The sequence below is a fragment of the Phocoena phocoena genome, chromosome 2, assembly GCF_963924675.1.
Source record: "Phocoena phocoena chromosome 2, mPhoPho1.1, whole genome shotgun sequence".
In the NCBI taxonomy this organism is placed as follows: Eukaryota; Metazoa; Chordata; class Mammalia; order Artiodactyla; family Phocoenidae; genus Phocoena; species Phocoena phocoena.
In genome coordinates this window covers 126,888,834-126,904,349 of record NC_089220.1, presented here as the reverse complement: position 1 = coordinate 126,904,349, position 15,516 = coordinate 126,888,834, and the positions used below count along the sequence as shown (strand labels likewise).

The 15,516-nt window shown below is 46.4% G+C and overlaps 1 protein-coding gene across 1 annotated transcript in view; it reads right to left on the bottom strand.

Moving 5' to 3' along the window:
- Positions 1 to 1,810: 1,810 nt before the first annotated feature.
- TTC23 (tetratricopeptide repeat domain 23) overlaps positions 1,811 to 15,516 on the bottom strand; it is a 110,972-nt gene continuing 97,266 nt past the window's right edge. Inside the window, exons 10-11 of the mRNA XM_065872089.1 lie at positions 2,686 to 2,768; positions 1,811 to 1,925 (exon numbers count right to left, since the gene is read on the bottom strand). Of these exons, the coding sequence (XP_065728161.1) occupies positions 1,811 to 1,925; positions 2,686 to 2,768 (198 nt within the window). The remainder of the gene's footprint in view (positions 1,926 to 2,685; positions 2,769 to 15,516) is intronic.

Here is a 15,516-nt window from a genome sequence, read left to right as displayed (position 1 = left end):
TTCTCTTGTGTCTCTTCTTATAAGGGCACTAATCCCATTTGTGGGGCTTCACCTTCATGTACTAATTACTTCCCAGAGGCCCCAGCTTAAATACTTTCACATTGGGCTTTAGGGCTTCAGCATAGGAATTTCTGAGGTGCACAAACATTTTTGAGGCAGACTCCGTGTGATATCATATTTAAAATGCTTTTCCACCATCCACATCAAAACCCGTGTCTTCAACTAGATAGAACACTTGGTGAGTAGTGACATCTCACGCCTTCTTTGAATGGTGCCTTCATCCCACAGGCCTATCTGGGATGGGTGAGTACTAGCAGGGGTGGCCCGTATAGTCAGCTGTCACACTGTCGAGGACAAGGGACCCAGCCTCCCTCCACCCTGCCATGAAACTTTGGTTTATTTCCCCCCTCAGTTCTCAAGGTGGCCAGCACAAATGGACCCAGAGTGGTTTTGGCTTTCCTACTGGGTGTTGGAGTGGGAGGGGGCCGTGCTGCATCCTGCTGACATATTAGCTGCAGCCTGCAGCCCTGCTGGGCCCCAGCCCATGGGATTAGGGTGGGGACGAGAAGGAACAACACTGCCTACCTCCCATTCCCACCCTCTGTGCGCTCATTCACCTCGTTCTGGCACGGGACCTCACCACCAACAGCATGGAGAGAGGTGCTCAAAACATGTCCCTCTATCTTTCCGTTCTCGAATGACGATGGCCTCCCCTCCAAGAGACTAAAGACCACTGTGGACACGAGCACTCATCCCACCTCACCCTCTTACCACCTACATGGGAACACAACTGGGAGAGTAGGGGGCCAAGGGCTGTGCCAACTCCAAAAAAAAAAGCTCTCCAGAGTGGTGGCCACATTTCTCCTGCCTGGAGTGGAGGCCACAGCTGGCAACATCAGGGAGTCAGCATGCCTCCTTGCAGCTCCTCCGTGCCCACCTCACTCCTGCTCAGCTCTCTTCACTCCCTTACACCTGCCTCCCCTGACCTCTAGGAAAAGTCAGGGCCATTTATCACCTACCCCGTGGTACCGGGCTCTTTCCCTCAGTTGTCATCAACCAACTCCACTATTATATGTTTAATGACTAGCGTCCATGTTGGATGGCAAGCTCTGAGACGATGGGGACAGTGTGTCTGTCCTGTTTGTCGTCGTGCCCTCAGTTCTTAGCACACGCCTGGTACATCCTGGGTGCTCAACCAGATTCAATAAGTGCCTGAGTGCACGAGTGAGGAGAAGCTTCCTCGGTGCCCCTTTCCAGGCTCTGAGGAGCTCTGAGGCGACTTCATTTTACAAACACCGACCCCAGGACGTCCAAATTTCCTTTTATTAGCATTTTATTCTATTACCTTCCTATATAAGAAAGGGCTTTCCCCAGAATCTTACTGCTCCAGATCTGACTCCAGGCCTGCCCAAGGGGCTATACACCGTGTGTGTGTGTGTGTGTGTGTGTGTGTGTGTGTGTATATATGATCAGATGTTGAGTCTACTTTCCTACACAGGAAGTTTCGAACTTTTGAAGAGAAGCCTTTCAGCCACTGTAGTGCTGATGGGTAAAAATTCTTGCTGGCAAGAAAAACCACTAAGGTGGTAAAAAGAAAAATGCTTTATAGCAGCGCCAAATCACCGGGAAGGGCATCCACTGTCAAAAGGTGGCCCATGGGAAGTTTATGGGACCGCTGTTGCATTTGGAGCAAACAGCCTAGAAAATCTGCCAATGACTGTTGAAGGCCACCTTCTGGCTGGAGAGAGATTTATAGAGCACCCTAAGTGTCAGCACCCAGGCATGAGCAGAGCTTTTGGTGGGGGTGGGCTCAGTCGGCTGCGTTGGGCCTGGCCTTCCCCAGCGCGGTGTGTTGCGGCCCGCTGGTGCAGAAGGCCGCCTTGGCTCTTGGGGGCTGCCGAGGCTTCACGGCCTTCTCGGGGGCCCTGCGAACAAGCAGAGGGTGGGGTAAATGGGGCGTCCCTCGACCTGCCCGCGTTTTGCGCCCAGTCTTCGCGGCTGTGAAGACAAGCCTGGCGGTTGCTGAGCTACGTTTCGTGAAGGAGCTTCAGGAGGGACTGTAAATGAGAGGAGACTTGTGGCACAGGAACAGAAAACGCAAGATTTCTTCTCCCATTTTCTAATTCCTTGTGACCATTCTTGCTGAGCTGACACAGTCAACCCTCAGCTGCTAAAGGGGCCTGGGCCCAGCGGGTGGGCTCCGAGACAGCCCCCCGCCACACCCCGCTAGCTGTGTCCCGCCTGCGGCACTTCCCTGAGCAGGGCCTTGGCCGTCAGTCTGCGGGCTCTGGGTGTACGCAGGCTGTGCCGTAGTAAAAACCAGAAGGCCGGCCGTCAAGGTGAAGTCAGAGGGCTCTCAGGGGCAGCCTGAGGCAGGGCTCCCGCAGGCCAAGCAGGGCTCTGTGCCCTTGCCCTCCAGCAGGTGAGATGACCTGCAGGCGGCCAGTCTGCAGGAGGACGAATCCCAGGCTGTGTTTCTGACATTCTTCAAGAGCTAATTACTTCCTAATATCTGGCAAGAAGATATTTCACAACTGGGTATTCAAAGGAACTGGGCTTGCATAGTTTATGAGTTATGGGGAAGTCAGTAAAACTTTCCACGGGAAGTTCCGTAGTACCTTACAGAACCAGCTTCATCTGAGATTCTGATTGCAGGGGAAATAGTGTGAGGGGAGGCCAACTCACTTGGACAGGACATCCATGGTCTGCTGGGTGGCCAGAGTCCTCTTGTCCTGTGGTCCATATAAGAGGGTCTGGATCTGAAGACACTGCAGAACACCAAGTAGTAATTGTGAGGTTATGGAAATGTCACTGAGAGCATTTTGCAGGAAAATCAAGTCTCCCTTAAATGAGAGAATACTTCATTCATAGACCCATGCTATGACGGAATTAGTGTATTCTGAGTTTCTTCCAGGAACAGTCTGACCTTCAATTTGGATGCCCTGAGGAATCCAGGAAACAAATGTACAGTTTTAGCACTATTTTGTAGAACTCTCTGTGACTATCCGTATGCAAAACTATGTTTAAAAGTTATGTTTCTAGAAAATAAAGGCAAGAACATTTCTACCCAGAGGAGGGGTCTCTAGTTTCTAATTTTAAATGACCCTTGCTATAGCCCAAAAAACTTTTCTTCTTTTTCAAATGTTTTTGCTTTTTTGTAAAGAAGTGCTTTATCTTATATGGGCTTTCTATATTCATTACTATGCAGCAATTTCTTAGGAGTTGATTTATTTAGGAGTTAAATATTCAGCTGTATATTATCCAGGACTGGCTTTGGCTTGGTTTCTCCCTTCTGCTTATTGTCCTGCCATTTGGTTGCTTATACTGGGCCAGGGAGAGACATGAGAGTTGTGCCCAAAATGGTCAAAATAATTTTGAAGAAGAATGAGATGGAGGAGCTTGCTTTGCTGAATGTCAAGACCTTTTATAAAACTAGAGTAATTAAGACAGTGTGGTTTTCATCCAGAGACAGACAAATATATCAACAAAACATGGCAGAGAGTCTAATACTTGATAGATTGACAGAAGTGGCCCTGAAGTGTCCATGAGGAAGAGCTGAACTAGTCAGTAAATGGAACTGGTTTTCCAAATGGAAGGAAATGGATCCCTGCCCCATATCAAACACAAAAATTAATCCCAGATAGATTGGGGAACTAAGTGTGAAATTAAAACTTGGAACTTATAGATGAAAATATTGAAGGATACGTTTATGATCTTGAGGTAGGGAAGTATTTCTTAGACAAGATCCAGACAAATCAAGAGTAAAAGACTGATGAAATTTAACTATATTAAAATTCAAAACATCTGTGCACCAAAATGCACCCTAGGCAAGGTACAGACAAACCAGACTGAGGGAAAATATTTGCACAAAACTGGAAAAGGATTAGCATAAAGCACTCATATAAGGTAATGAGAAAAAAAGCCTACCAACAGAAAAATGATCAAAAGATGTAAACAGATATTCAAAGAAGTTGAAAACAGAATGGCTAATAACCATGCCTAAGCTCACTAGTAATCAGTAATGCAAACTAAAACTTCAATGAGATTGCCCCTTCACCTACCAAACTGCAGAAATTATAGTCTGATAATGATAACACCAAGCTTCGTCAAAGATACGAAGCAACAAGAACTCTTTTATATACTGATAGTGGGTATTAAAGTTGGTACAACCAATTTGGGAATATTTTGTAGAACAGTTTGGGAATATTTAGTAATGGATAAGTAAACTGTGATATATGTGTATTGTTTATGCATGATACCACACAAATTTTTGATGTGTGTGTGTCGCCACATGGGTGAATCTTATGATTATAGAGAAGAAAAAGAAAATAGCAGATGAATGCATATAATATGTGTGCATATATTTGTATGTAAAATAAAACCACAGTAAAATAATAAAGATGAGAATGATATCTAATTCAGGATAGTAGCTATCTGGAGATGGGGTGGGGAGGGGGCTTCAACTGGATAGGTCGCGTTTTATTTCTTACACTGAATAGTAATCTCAGAGGTGTTTGTTATATTATTCGTACTTTTCCTTATATCTGATATATTTCGTATTTTTAAAAGATTGAATGTGTTTTTCTACATGGTAACAGCTCGAGTCACAAAAGTTTTGGGGTTTGGGGACATCATACTGAAGACTGTATTCATTCTGATTGGCCAACTGTTTTTAGGTGTTTGGGAAAATTAACACACAGGCAGCCAAAATCCTTTGTCTTTATGAGCTGTGGAAAACATGAGGACCATCTGAATGTTTGGTTCAATCTGAGGAATTGAGAATGTGATTCTGGATTCTGAGAATGTGGTTGTCTTTTGGAAGAAGGAAATAGGTGAAAATCTGGCAAGATTTTTTATATAACAAAATATTCATTATTTCTTAGCTGAATTACATAACACCTAAAAAGGAGTAAACATTTTCCTGTTATTCTATTTAGTATATAATCCAAATTCTGTAAAGGCAAGGATCCTAGCCCTTCCGCCCAGCAATCCCCAGACTTCTGAATCTGCACTGGGGCCCTGGCTTGGCCTAGGCAATGTGCTGCTCATTCCCTGGGTTTGAACTAGCGTTGCTCTAATCCACAGAGAGTTTGTTGTGACCTTGGAAATTTAGGAACCTTGAGAAAGTCCTGTGTTGCTTTGAGGGGAAGAAGATGGAGAGGGACACTGATGACAATTGATGTAACCTCTTCTAGCACTCTTCCCCATTTGGCTCACAGCTGCTGGGAGCCTGGGTACTCACCACCCAAAGCCTGGCAGAGGAGGCTCAGATGTGGACAGCGAGCGAGAAGCAAGCCTGCTCTCCCTCATCCATGTTAGTCGGGGAGAGGCCTCTCTCCAGGGCTAACACGTCTTGCCAGACAGACTTCATTTTCTCCTACCTGGCCAGGAATACCTTCACTCAGTGTAAAAGATCAGGTCTAATTTTAAACCCATCCAAACTTCCCTGTTTACATATTTATGAGTGCCTCAGATGCAGCTCATTTTGAGACGAGCTGATGTTGACATGCAATGGTGTTAATTCATTCACTGAAGCATTAGAATTTTACTGACATTATAACGATTATTTGAGAAAATCTGAGGTTTCAGGACACTCTGCCTTAAGAGGTGGCCTCCAAAATCTGAAACTCAGGAGGAATTTCCATCATGCTCCTTTGGTTATTGAAGTTTCTTCTCCCTGGCCCCTCATCCTCTAGGGAAGGAGGTATTATACTATTAGCTGAATATTCACAATTCCTGGGAAAAAGGACATGGCACCTGACAGGACTTACACGGATTCTCACCGGTTCTGCTATAACCACATCTATCCCAGACCTTGTTGCTCATTTTCACTGGGGGTGTTACGATAGTAGAGAGAGTGGAGTTAGGAGAGAGGGTCGTGGTTGGGTAAAGCAGCCCTTTTCAATAATCAAGCCCAGAGAGAGGTGAGCCCATCCCCATCCTACCCCCTATGCCCCAGCAGTCAAGACTCTTCTCTTTCTGGTGCTATTAGGGTTTTTTTTTAAGGCTACTTATACTCACTAAGGGACTTTGCCCAAAACTGTAGCTGAAGAGGGAAGAGATGTAAAGGGATGTCAGCCAGGAGAGGGAAACAGACCCTCAGCCCCAATCCCTTTTGTGATGACAGTGCCCAGGGAGGCCATACCAGGCACCGAGACAGGAAAAAGTGGTTCATCCAGTAATTGAACTGGTCTTCAAATGCTATGTTTTTTGGTTTTTTTTTTTGCGGTATGCGGGCCTCTCACCATTGCGGCCTCTTCCGTTGCGGAGCACAGGCTCCGGAAGCACAGGCTCAGCGGCCACGGCTCACGGGCCAAGCCGCTCCGCGGCATGTGGGATCTTCCCGGACTGGGACACGAACCTGTGTCCCCTGCATCGGCAGGCGGACTCTCAACCACTGCGCCACCAGGGAAGCCCCAAATGCTACGTTTTTTAAAAAGTGTAATAATCCATTACTGACTTTTACTAGGAAACGTCTTACATAGCTATATATTTATCTAAGAAACATAAATTGAATTTTTCAGTGTTCTGTGGCTCTTGGCTAAATTTGTTTAAGCATTTTTGTGTGAGGTAGGTTTTGTTAAAAACAGGTATTAGAGACAAAGTCAATAAATGTTAATTGAACCTACTGGCAGCCAGGCATTGTAAACATCTCGCTGAACTAAGTAAAGAACTCCTCAAACCTCGATAGGAGAACATTCTCCATCATAAATAAAGGTATTCTGTACTCTCCAGATTCTTCCAAGGAGGCCAGTGCACTCTGGTCTGAAATTAGCCTCCAAAGGGTGTTTCTCGTTTTCCTTTTGAGTGGACAAAAAACAAATTTTGAGGATCCAGGTGAAGTTTAGGAAGCCATTATATTGCTTGTGTTCTCTTTGATTTTACCTGCAGGGGTTGGGAGAAGTCACTTGTGTTTTTATTACACCTTAGATACCAAACAAGGAGCTTTCCTCTCTCTCCCTGCAGGAAGACAAAAGGGAACTCGAGCTTTCACAGCAGCCTGCAAGCTGTCCCCAAAGGGGCCATGTTTGTCTTGCTCACCTTTGTGTCCCAGGGCCTTGCACAATCCCTAGCACCTAAGATGCAATATTTGCTAAATGAATGAATAAGTAAGTAAAGCAAAAGGTCAACTGATGAAATTCTTATATGACAACCTTAGGACATGGCTGGACCACAGGGCTACTGAAACCTCTGGTAGGGAAGCTCCACTGTGGGTGCAGTGTTACAGACCTCCACCATCATAATCTGGGCACGTTCAATAGCAGAAAGAAAGAATGCTCTCCCCCAGGTGCTGCTTTCTCTTAGGTGTCATTCATAAAGCCAGGGGAGTTAAGACACAGTCTTAAGCATTTGATGAGAACCTTAAAAATTATATTTGACATGACTTTGAGTTTTGAAAGTTAGGTTTCTAAGGAGCCCAGGAGCCAAGGAATCTGGGATAGGAGGCACCGGCTTGCTGTCCTGGCTGCAGCCCACCTCTGTGCCCCAGAGCTCGCACCCTTCCCTGTGTGGACGTATGTGTGGACATAGCTTGCACCCTTCCCTGTGTGGACTGAGCCCTGTATGGGCTCAGTGGCAGCTGCGGTTTGGAGATTAGCTGACTCAGTCTACTCTGGCTTTAGAAAACCACAACAGTTTTAGAAAACCTGAACTCACAAGGAAGCATATTTTCTGATTTTGGGGGGGATCTCTGAAAATCTACAGTTGGTACTCAGGGCCATTTCTAGTCATGGCAACGCCCCTGCAGAAGTGGGTTGGTGTGCCTGAGCCCTCCTTTTCTCCCTCAACCTTCAGTCTTAAGTCCTGAAATCACATCATCATCTCTATTGGGAAATTTCCAACAATGAAAGTGCTGCTGGGACACATCCTATTTATTAACAGAGGCATTGCAGCCAGGCTGCAGCTAAAGAGCCATCTCAGTTGCAAGGCTATGCAACTCAATAATGGAAAATGGAGAAAGACATTTTCTTGCCTGGGAAGGGTCTGTGCCAAGCCTGTGTATTTTGTCTTTACATGAAATGAAAAAGCCAGAGAAAGGTAAAATATTTCAAATGATTCTAATGCTCAGAATCTGAAATCACTACTCTTCTTTATACGTATTATCTGATGCTAGAGTATGTCCGTGGAGAAGTTACCCAGGAACACATGAACTGTGCTGCTATTTTCATGTCAATTCTCAAGGTTAGTATTAAGAAGAAAAGAAGACGTCAAGCCAAAATACGTGGAAGTATGAAATGTCTTAAATGTTTAGAAAAACACAAATATGCTTTTCATTTACTAATCTTTACAAGGCAAGCAGAAATGATCACTTACTTGGGGAAATGAAAGGACAAACCAAGATACAGTTCATCAGACAGCACTGTCCTATAGAAACAGGGTCACACGGGGGTGGGGCTTGGTTTGCCCAAGCCCCTCAGAAACCAGCCTTGTCCTCTGGACCTGCGTCTTCTGCTGCAGGCACACATTCCCGCAGATGTTTGCTGAGCCCCTGCCAGACACCAACCCTGAGTCCACCTCAGTGATGGAACAGACGATGGGGGTTTCCAGTGTAGTGCGGGAGCCAGGCATTTAAAAATGTGTAAACAAACATAGCATAACAACTCATGATAAGAGCTGTGGAAAAGAAAAGAGAACATGGGCTATGAAAGAATAAAGGGGTGGTGGTGTCAGTAGTGGTAGAGGGTGCTTGGGTCAGTGAAGGCCTTTCTGAGGTGACATTCGGGTTGAAACCTGCAGGACGGGGAGTCAGCCATGTGAAGAGCACCAGGTCTGGGGGAGATGGTGGGGGTTCCAGGCAGGAGGAGTGGCAAGTGTCTGAGGCAGCATACCCAGCCCCGCTCTCTCTCTCTCTCTCTCTCTCTCTCTCTCTCTCTCTCTCTCTCTCACACACACACACACACACACACACACACACACACACTTAAACACACACCTGTAGCTCCCTTACCTGGAAGCCCACTAATTCTGAGACACAAGGATTGCTGCACAGGTGGGTAGGAAGCCTCCCATGAAAGAAATACAGATAGAGGAGGACCAGGGGCCCCGGGACAAGGGAAATGGGAGAGGAGGGAGAAAGGGAGGGAGGCCCAGGCGCTGCCACTCACAGAGCTGCTCAGAGCGGCCCGTCTGAAAAGCTCTCCCTGAGTATCTACGATGCCTGTCTTGGAGTCAAGGTGTCATCCTTGCTGTCTCCCTCACTCGTCACCTCTGAGTTGCCAAGTGCCATGGGTTCTATATCTTTACTGACGTCCCTTGACTCCCCCACGACTTTGCTCCAGCCCCTGGCCACTGTCTTGGAGCAAGCTACCATCATCCTTCTCCAGGATAACTGCAGCACAAATATTTGGAGAACAAATGCATCAGCAGGACTTCCTGTGGAGGGGCCTCCTGCTGCATACCCACATATAAATTCAGGCTTTGTTTTTAGAGTGGACAGCCAGCTGTTTGTAGAAAAGCTGGGTTTGCCTATTTCTGGGCCAGATAGAGCAAGAAATCGAGCCTCCTTTAAAATTAAGCTTTTCAGCTCCCTCCTGATGTGGAGCTCGGCCATCCCACCCAGTCCCTCCTGAGTTGGTGCAGTAGCACCTGCCATTCCCAGCATCACTCTTTCCACTTGCTAAAGGTCACACTGAATCTATGTGGTAGGAGATTTTGCCTTTCTCTCCGTCCCAGGCAATCCACCCATAAACTCACAGTTCTCCTGCATCCAATGAGGTTTTGACAAACACCAGAAGGTCTCAGGCCAGGATGGTCTGTCCACACCCACAGTTCTGCACCCTCCAGACTTTGATGCCAATTTAGGAACTCCTGAGGCATTGTGCACCCACGAAGCCACGGTAAGCGTTCCCATATTGGAGGAGCTTTCCATAGCAAATGTAGCCTTGTCCTGGGCAGTCTGTGTTCAGCGCCTATATATGTTTTCTAAGGGACAGGGAAGGTGGGAGGCGCTGTGCCTGGGCTGCCATAGTTAGGGGCCCTGACCCCAAGGAGAGCAACTCTTCCTGGCAGATGACGACACAGGGCATCCTATTGCCAGGAGACCTGGAATTCTGATTTCCACCCAGCCTGTAGCAGGCAAGGGAGGCTCCATGTTTTCCCCACAGAAGGTTAAGCCCTTGACCCCTTTAACCATCAGCTTCCATTCTTATACTATATCAACCAATTTACAAACATCTCCAAGTAACTAATGAGGGCTTGAAGTGTCTTCAAGCACACTTCTCAAACCAAGAACAGGATTCTGTATACGAAATCAATGTCATTATGACCTTCCTTTCTTTCAAAAAGGTTCTGAGGTGGATTGCTGCAGCCCAGCAGTGGGTTAATCAAAGATGATTAGAAAAATCAAGATCAAGGGGTCAAGGACGAATGAGACTCTACCCTTGAAAGCAGTACGGGCTAACACAGGGCTCTGCGGGGACTCCAAACTTGGCTCTGGATTGCCTGGTATCCAGGGCAACAAGGAAAACACCACAAAGGCTTAAAGGGAAAGTGAAACTAGGCGGGCCGCTGATGGAATGACAGTACATGAATCATGTATAAAATACAGCCATCTGCAGAAGGCTCTGTGTGTTTGGCCGGTTGGAGGAACAGCAAGGACCTGACAGTCTGTTCTAGAGATTTGACCTGTGGCCACGTAACACCTGTCCAGCGTTGGCTTTCTCACAGTCAACCTGTGAATAAAAACCATTTTCTTTTGCCTTTCTTCAAATGATTCATCGTAGTGGGCTTTGAATTTCTTGGAGAGAGAGGTCACATAAAATTGTTATTCTTTTATAGAAAAAGTTTATGTTCACAGCTATAAAGTAATCAGGCGGTGGATGGAACCCTGATGATGACAGTACCTAACAGGGAGGCCAGATTAAGATGGGACCCAACCCTGGTAACTGGGTCTGGGATTAGTCCTGAGATGCTTCTGACCTAGGAAACAGTCTTTGTGAATTCTTGTTTGCAGCCTTTTACCTGGATGAAAATCTAGTTCTCCATGTTGCAAAAATGGGAACTTTTGCAGTGGAAATTTCCATCTGGAGCCAACAGAGTTCTCCAACGTTCCCCTGCAGATGCCTTTGAAAGAAAGATCAATACTATGGTTTTCTTTTCAGTAACTTAATCCCACTGTCTGCTTTGTTTCTCGTGCCTTCCTGTTTTTCATGCCCACAGAACCATGCCTGGGCCATTCAGCACAGGAGAGCACATCTGGAAAGTCCAGTATTCAATGGATTCCTGCTCCAGAGTTGAAAACTTGGGGGATGCAGCTGTTATTGTGATAAAAACAAGAGAAACGCTGGGCCAGTGGCTTTTGAGAGCTGCTGCTGCTGCTGGCTGTGCAGAGCCCAGCACTAAATACGGCATCTGAGAAAGTCCAGCTCAGGAGCAGATGTGAGAGGCACGTTTAAAGGCCCTGTGTGTGCCCTGGTGTTCATGAAGCGGCCAGCCCTGTCCTCAGGTGGGTACGTGGGGACCAGTGGAAATGAGGACTGTGTGTACCACAGCGGTGTGTACCTGCAGACATACACGTTTCTACCCTTTTCTCTCTGACTCTGGCAAGTGGCCAGATAGCTTTAAAATGTCAATCATTGTATTTAGGACTGATTGGTTAATGAGGCCAAATGAAAGGTAAAAAAATCACCAACTTCCACTGCAGGCTCTGGAAGTGATGAAACCTGGAGTTTCTTGAAGCTGAGCTGATATTCAGCCCCGTGGGTGGGCCTGGGGCCCAAAGCAGTGATTCTCAACTTCCCCCTGGAAGCTAAAATGCAGGTCCCTGGGTCCCTGGGCCCCTGGCCCTTTGCCCCAGACTCTGGTTCAGAAGGTGAACCTAATGCAGGGGGTTTAAGACCCACGCTTGGCAAACCACTGGCATTAAGGAAAATGTGGGATTTATTTAACAGTAACTTACCCATAGACAATTCACTTCTAGGAGCCTCAGGCCCCTTGTCTGTAAATCAGAGCTACTAAGGTCTGACCTGGAGGGTTGCTGTGAGGGTTGGGAATGATCTATGAGCTGCCATAGCAGCAGTAAGCCTGGCCCCCAGTGTGTGGTCAGTAGTGGAACCAGCCTGGCCCCACTGGAGTCAGCAGGGCCATATGAAGGTTTGTGTGGCTCCAACTCAAATTCTTGCACGTCTGCTAACATTTGCCCCCCTCCCCTATTCCTGGGTCCCTCCCCTGCCTGGAGTTGAGTGTCTAGGCTGAACCCTCAGAAGAGTTTTTCCATATTCCATCTACCTTCCTCAGGGGAGAAACAAGGAAGAAGAAGCTAAGTGGAGACTCCCAAGGGCAGGTGGTATGCCTTGGCCAGGACAGCTCCTCCCTTTCCTCCGTCTGGGCCCTTCAGCGGCCTGCACTCTGCACCCGGGCAGGGCCTGGCACTTACCAAAGCAGCCCTACTCACATTGCCTCATACTGGCCTCAGAACAACTGTGGGAGTGAAGGAGGGCTTGGGGTTGCTGTTTTCTCTGTTTTACAGATGAGAAAACTGAGGCCTCTTGCCTTGATTCTTGGGCCACTCCATTCCATTCTCAACACTGTCCTCACAGTGATTTAAAAAAAAAAAAATCCAAAGAACAAATATAGACCTATTGTGCCCTACTTAAAATTCCCTCAGTGGCTCCCAGATGCTTAGAGCCAGGTTCAGAAAACTTTTTCTGCAAAGGGCAGGTGGCAAATATTGTAGGCTTTGTGGGCCAAGAGATAAAAATCGAGCTACTATGTAGGTACTTAACTTAGCTAGAGAGGAAACGAAACAAATGTCCACAAACTTTTGTCAATGAAATTTAAAGTATAATAATAATAAGTATATTTTGGGGGTAATCTAGTTCTACTAATGAAAATAATGGATTTCTTTTTTTGGGGGGAGGATAAAATTTCACTTAGCTGTGGTTCAAAGTCAGTGTTCTCTATCAAATCAATTTATGATCACCTGTAAAATGATTACAGATTTTATAATCATCTGTAAAAAACCATTTTTAACTAAGGGGCCACACAAAAACAAGTAGTGGGCTGGATTCAGCTTGCAGGCCAACGTTTGGGACCCTAGCTTCAAGGATCAAGTCTCAGCCCCTTAACTTGCAAACATGGCAGCGAGGTCATTCCCAGCTCCTCTGCAGACAGGTACCCCAACTGCTTTTTGCTGCTTCTTTTTTTTTTTTTTTTGGGGGTACGCGGGTCTCTCACTGTTGTGGCCTCTCCCATTGCGGAGCACAGGCTCCGGACGCGCAGGCTCAGCGGCCATGGCTCACGGGCCCAGCCGCTCCGCGGCATGTGGGATCCTCCCGGACCGGGGCACGAACCCGTGTCCCCTGCATCGGCAGGCGGACTCTCAACCACTGTGCCACCAGGGAAGCCCGCTTTTTCTTCTTAAATAGGCTTCACTCTCTTGCCCCTGAGTCTCCTCTTCCACCTCGTTTCCAACATGGGAATTCCTGTCTCTGCTAGGCTATGCTCTTTTTCAGGAATACTTATCTGGACACCTTCCCTAATCCCCTTTCTCCCGTTGATCACAGTGCGGACCTGTAGCACAATACTGAGCACATAATATCAGAGTTAGGGGTTTACTAGGACTCTCTTAAGGGAAGGGGCTATGGCATGCCTATTATACTCAATGCACATGCCCCCAAATAGGGAGGGGCTCTAGTGACCCTGTCCCAGGTCTTCTAACTATGGGACCGTGTTTCTTGCACCACCTCCACTGTGGGCCACCCATCAGCCTTGAAGGCACCATGTTCTTACTCCCTACCACACCCCTGGCCTCAGCTGATTGATCTGGGGTGGGCACTGGATCCAAGCCAGGCCTCTCAATTTTCCCCTGAGAACTTCCAAGCTGTGACTGAGAAATGGCAGCAGGGGTAGGAAGTAAAACTCTGGGGGGCTGGTCACCATGATTTCCATCTTGAGGGGAGATGCTGCCATGAGAGAGGAGTAGGGGGAGGTGCAGAGAGAAGCAGGCAGGACTCCTGGGCAGAGAGAGCCCTGGTGGCATTCTAGTCTGGCCTTGGCACTTTCTCCCAAGTCTCCACTGTGTTCTGTGTTCCTGTCCTGCTAATCATGTGCCTGTCAGTGCTTTCTTGGAAACCATAAGACAATAGACAGTCCTTTATACCTGAGCTAATTTGAGTTGTATTGTCAGTGGCAACCCAAAGACTCCTGCATATCCTTATCTTGGCATTCTCTCCACTGTGCCACTGGTTTTCAAACTTTTTTAAAGCACAAGAAGCCCCTGTTCAAACAAAATCTTACGTGGAAGCCCAAGCTGTAAAACAGATGATAGCATAGAGTAGACTGCACAATATGGACTGCCTGGTGCTAAATCCCCGCTCTGATGACTCCTAGCTTTGCAATCAAGGCTGAGACAATGATCCTCTCAGCCTCAGTTTCCCTCTTTGCAAAAACAGAGAGTAGAGGTATCCAACTCTTAGGGTTACTATAGGGCTTAAATAAGTTAATAGATAAAAATCATTTAACTCACTGCCAGGGATATAACAATCACTCAATAAGCATTAGCTTAAAAGTGGGGGATGGAGAAACCCAGAGCAACTGCCACCCTCAGCTACCTTTCTCACCTCTTCCCTCACATGTGCCAAATGTTTAAAATTATCTGAAATGATTGGTTTAATATATCTTCCTGCCTAGACTAGAAAGTCACACAAAGACAAGAAGCATATTTATCTTGGTTATTCATTGTCTTTCCCCAGTTGTGCCTAGCACAGTAATTGGCCCATAGAAGATATCCAATAACTACTGTTGACTAATTGATAATAAATATATGTTATCTCATTAAAAAATAGGCACGGGCTTCCCTGGTGGCGCAGTGGTTGAGAGTCCGCCTGCCGATGCAGGGGACACGGGTTCGTGCCCCGGTCTGGGAAGATCCCACATGCCACGGAGCGGCTAGGCCCGTGAGCCATGGCCGCTGAGCCTGCGCGTCCAGAGCCTGTGCTCCGCAGTGGGAGAGGCCACAACAGTGAGAGGCCCGCGTACCAACAAAAAAAAAAAAAAAAAAAAAAATAGGCACCACACATATTACCAAATCTGGTGCTTTTTGCAGCAGAATCAGAAGTCATAAAAAGAGAAAAAAAGGCTTGACCTATAGGACAGCCCACTCAGAACTAAAGTTAATTCTTTTGGTTTGGGCAGTTATATTACTTAAAGGTTCCCAGGTTTTCATCATTTTCAAACTAATTAATGTAATGAAAACACAACATGCCAGAACTTATAAGATGCATTTAAAGCAACAATAAGAGGACAATTCATAGCCTAAAACACTTATAGCAATAAAAATAAAAACCCAAATGAATTCAATTCCCAATTCAAAAAGATAGGAAAAACTCCAACAGAGTAAAACAAAATAAGTTACAAAGAAAGAAAGAATAAAGATAAAATTAGAAATTAATGAAATAGAGAATAGGAAGGCAATTTATCCATAGAATTCAAATCCTGTTTCTTAGAAAAATTAACAAAATAGACAAACCACTAACTAACTCAGTCAAGAAAAAAGTGAGAAAATCCAAATAAAAAACT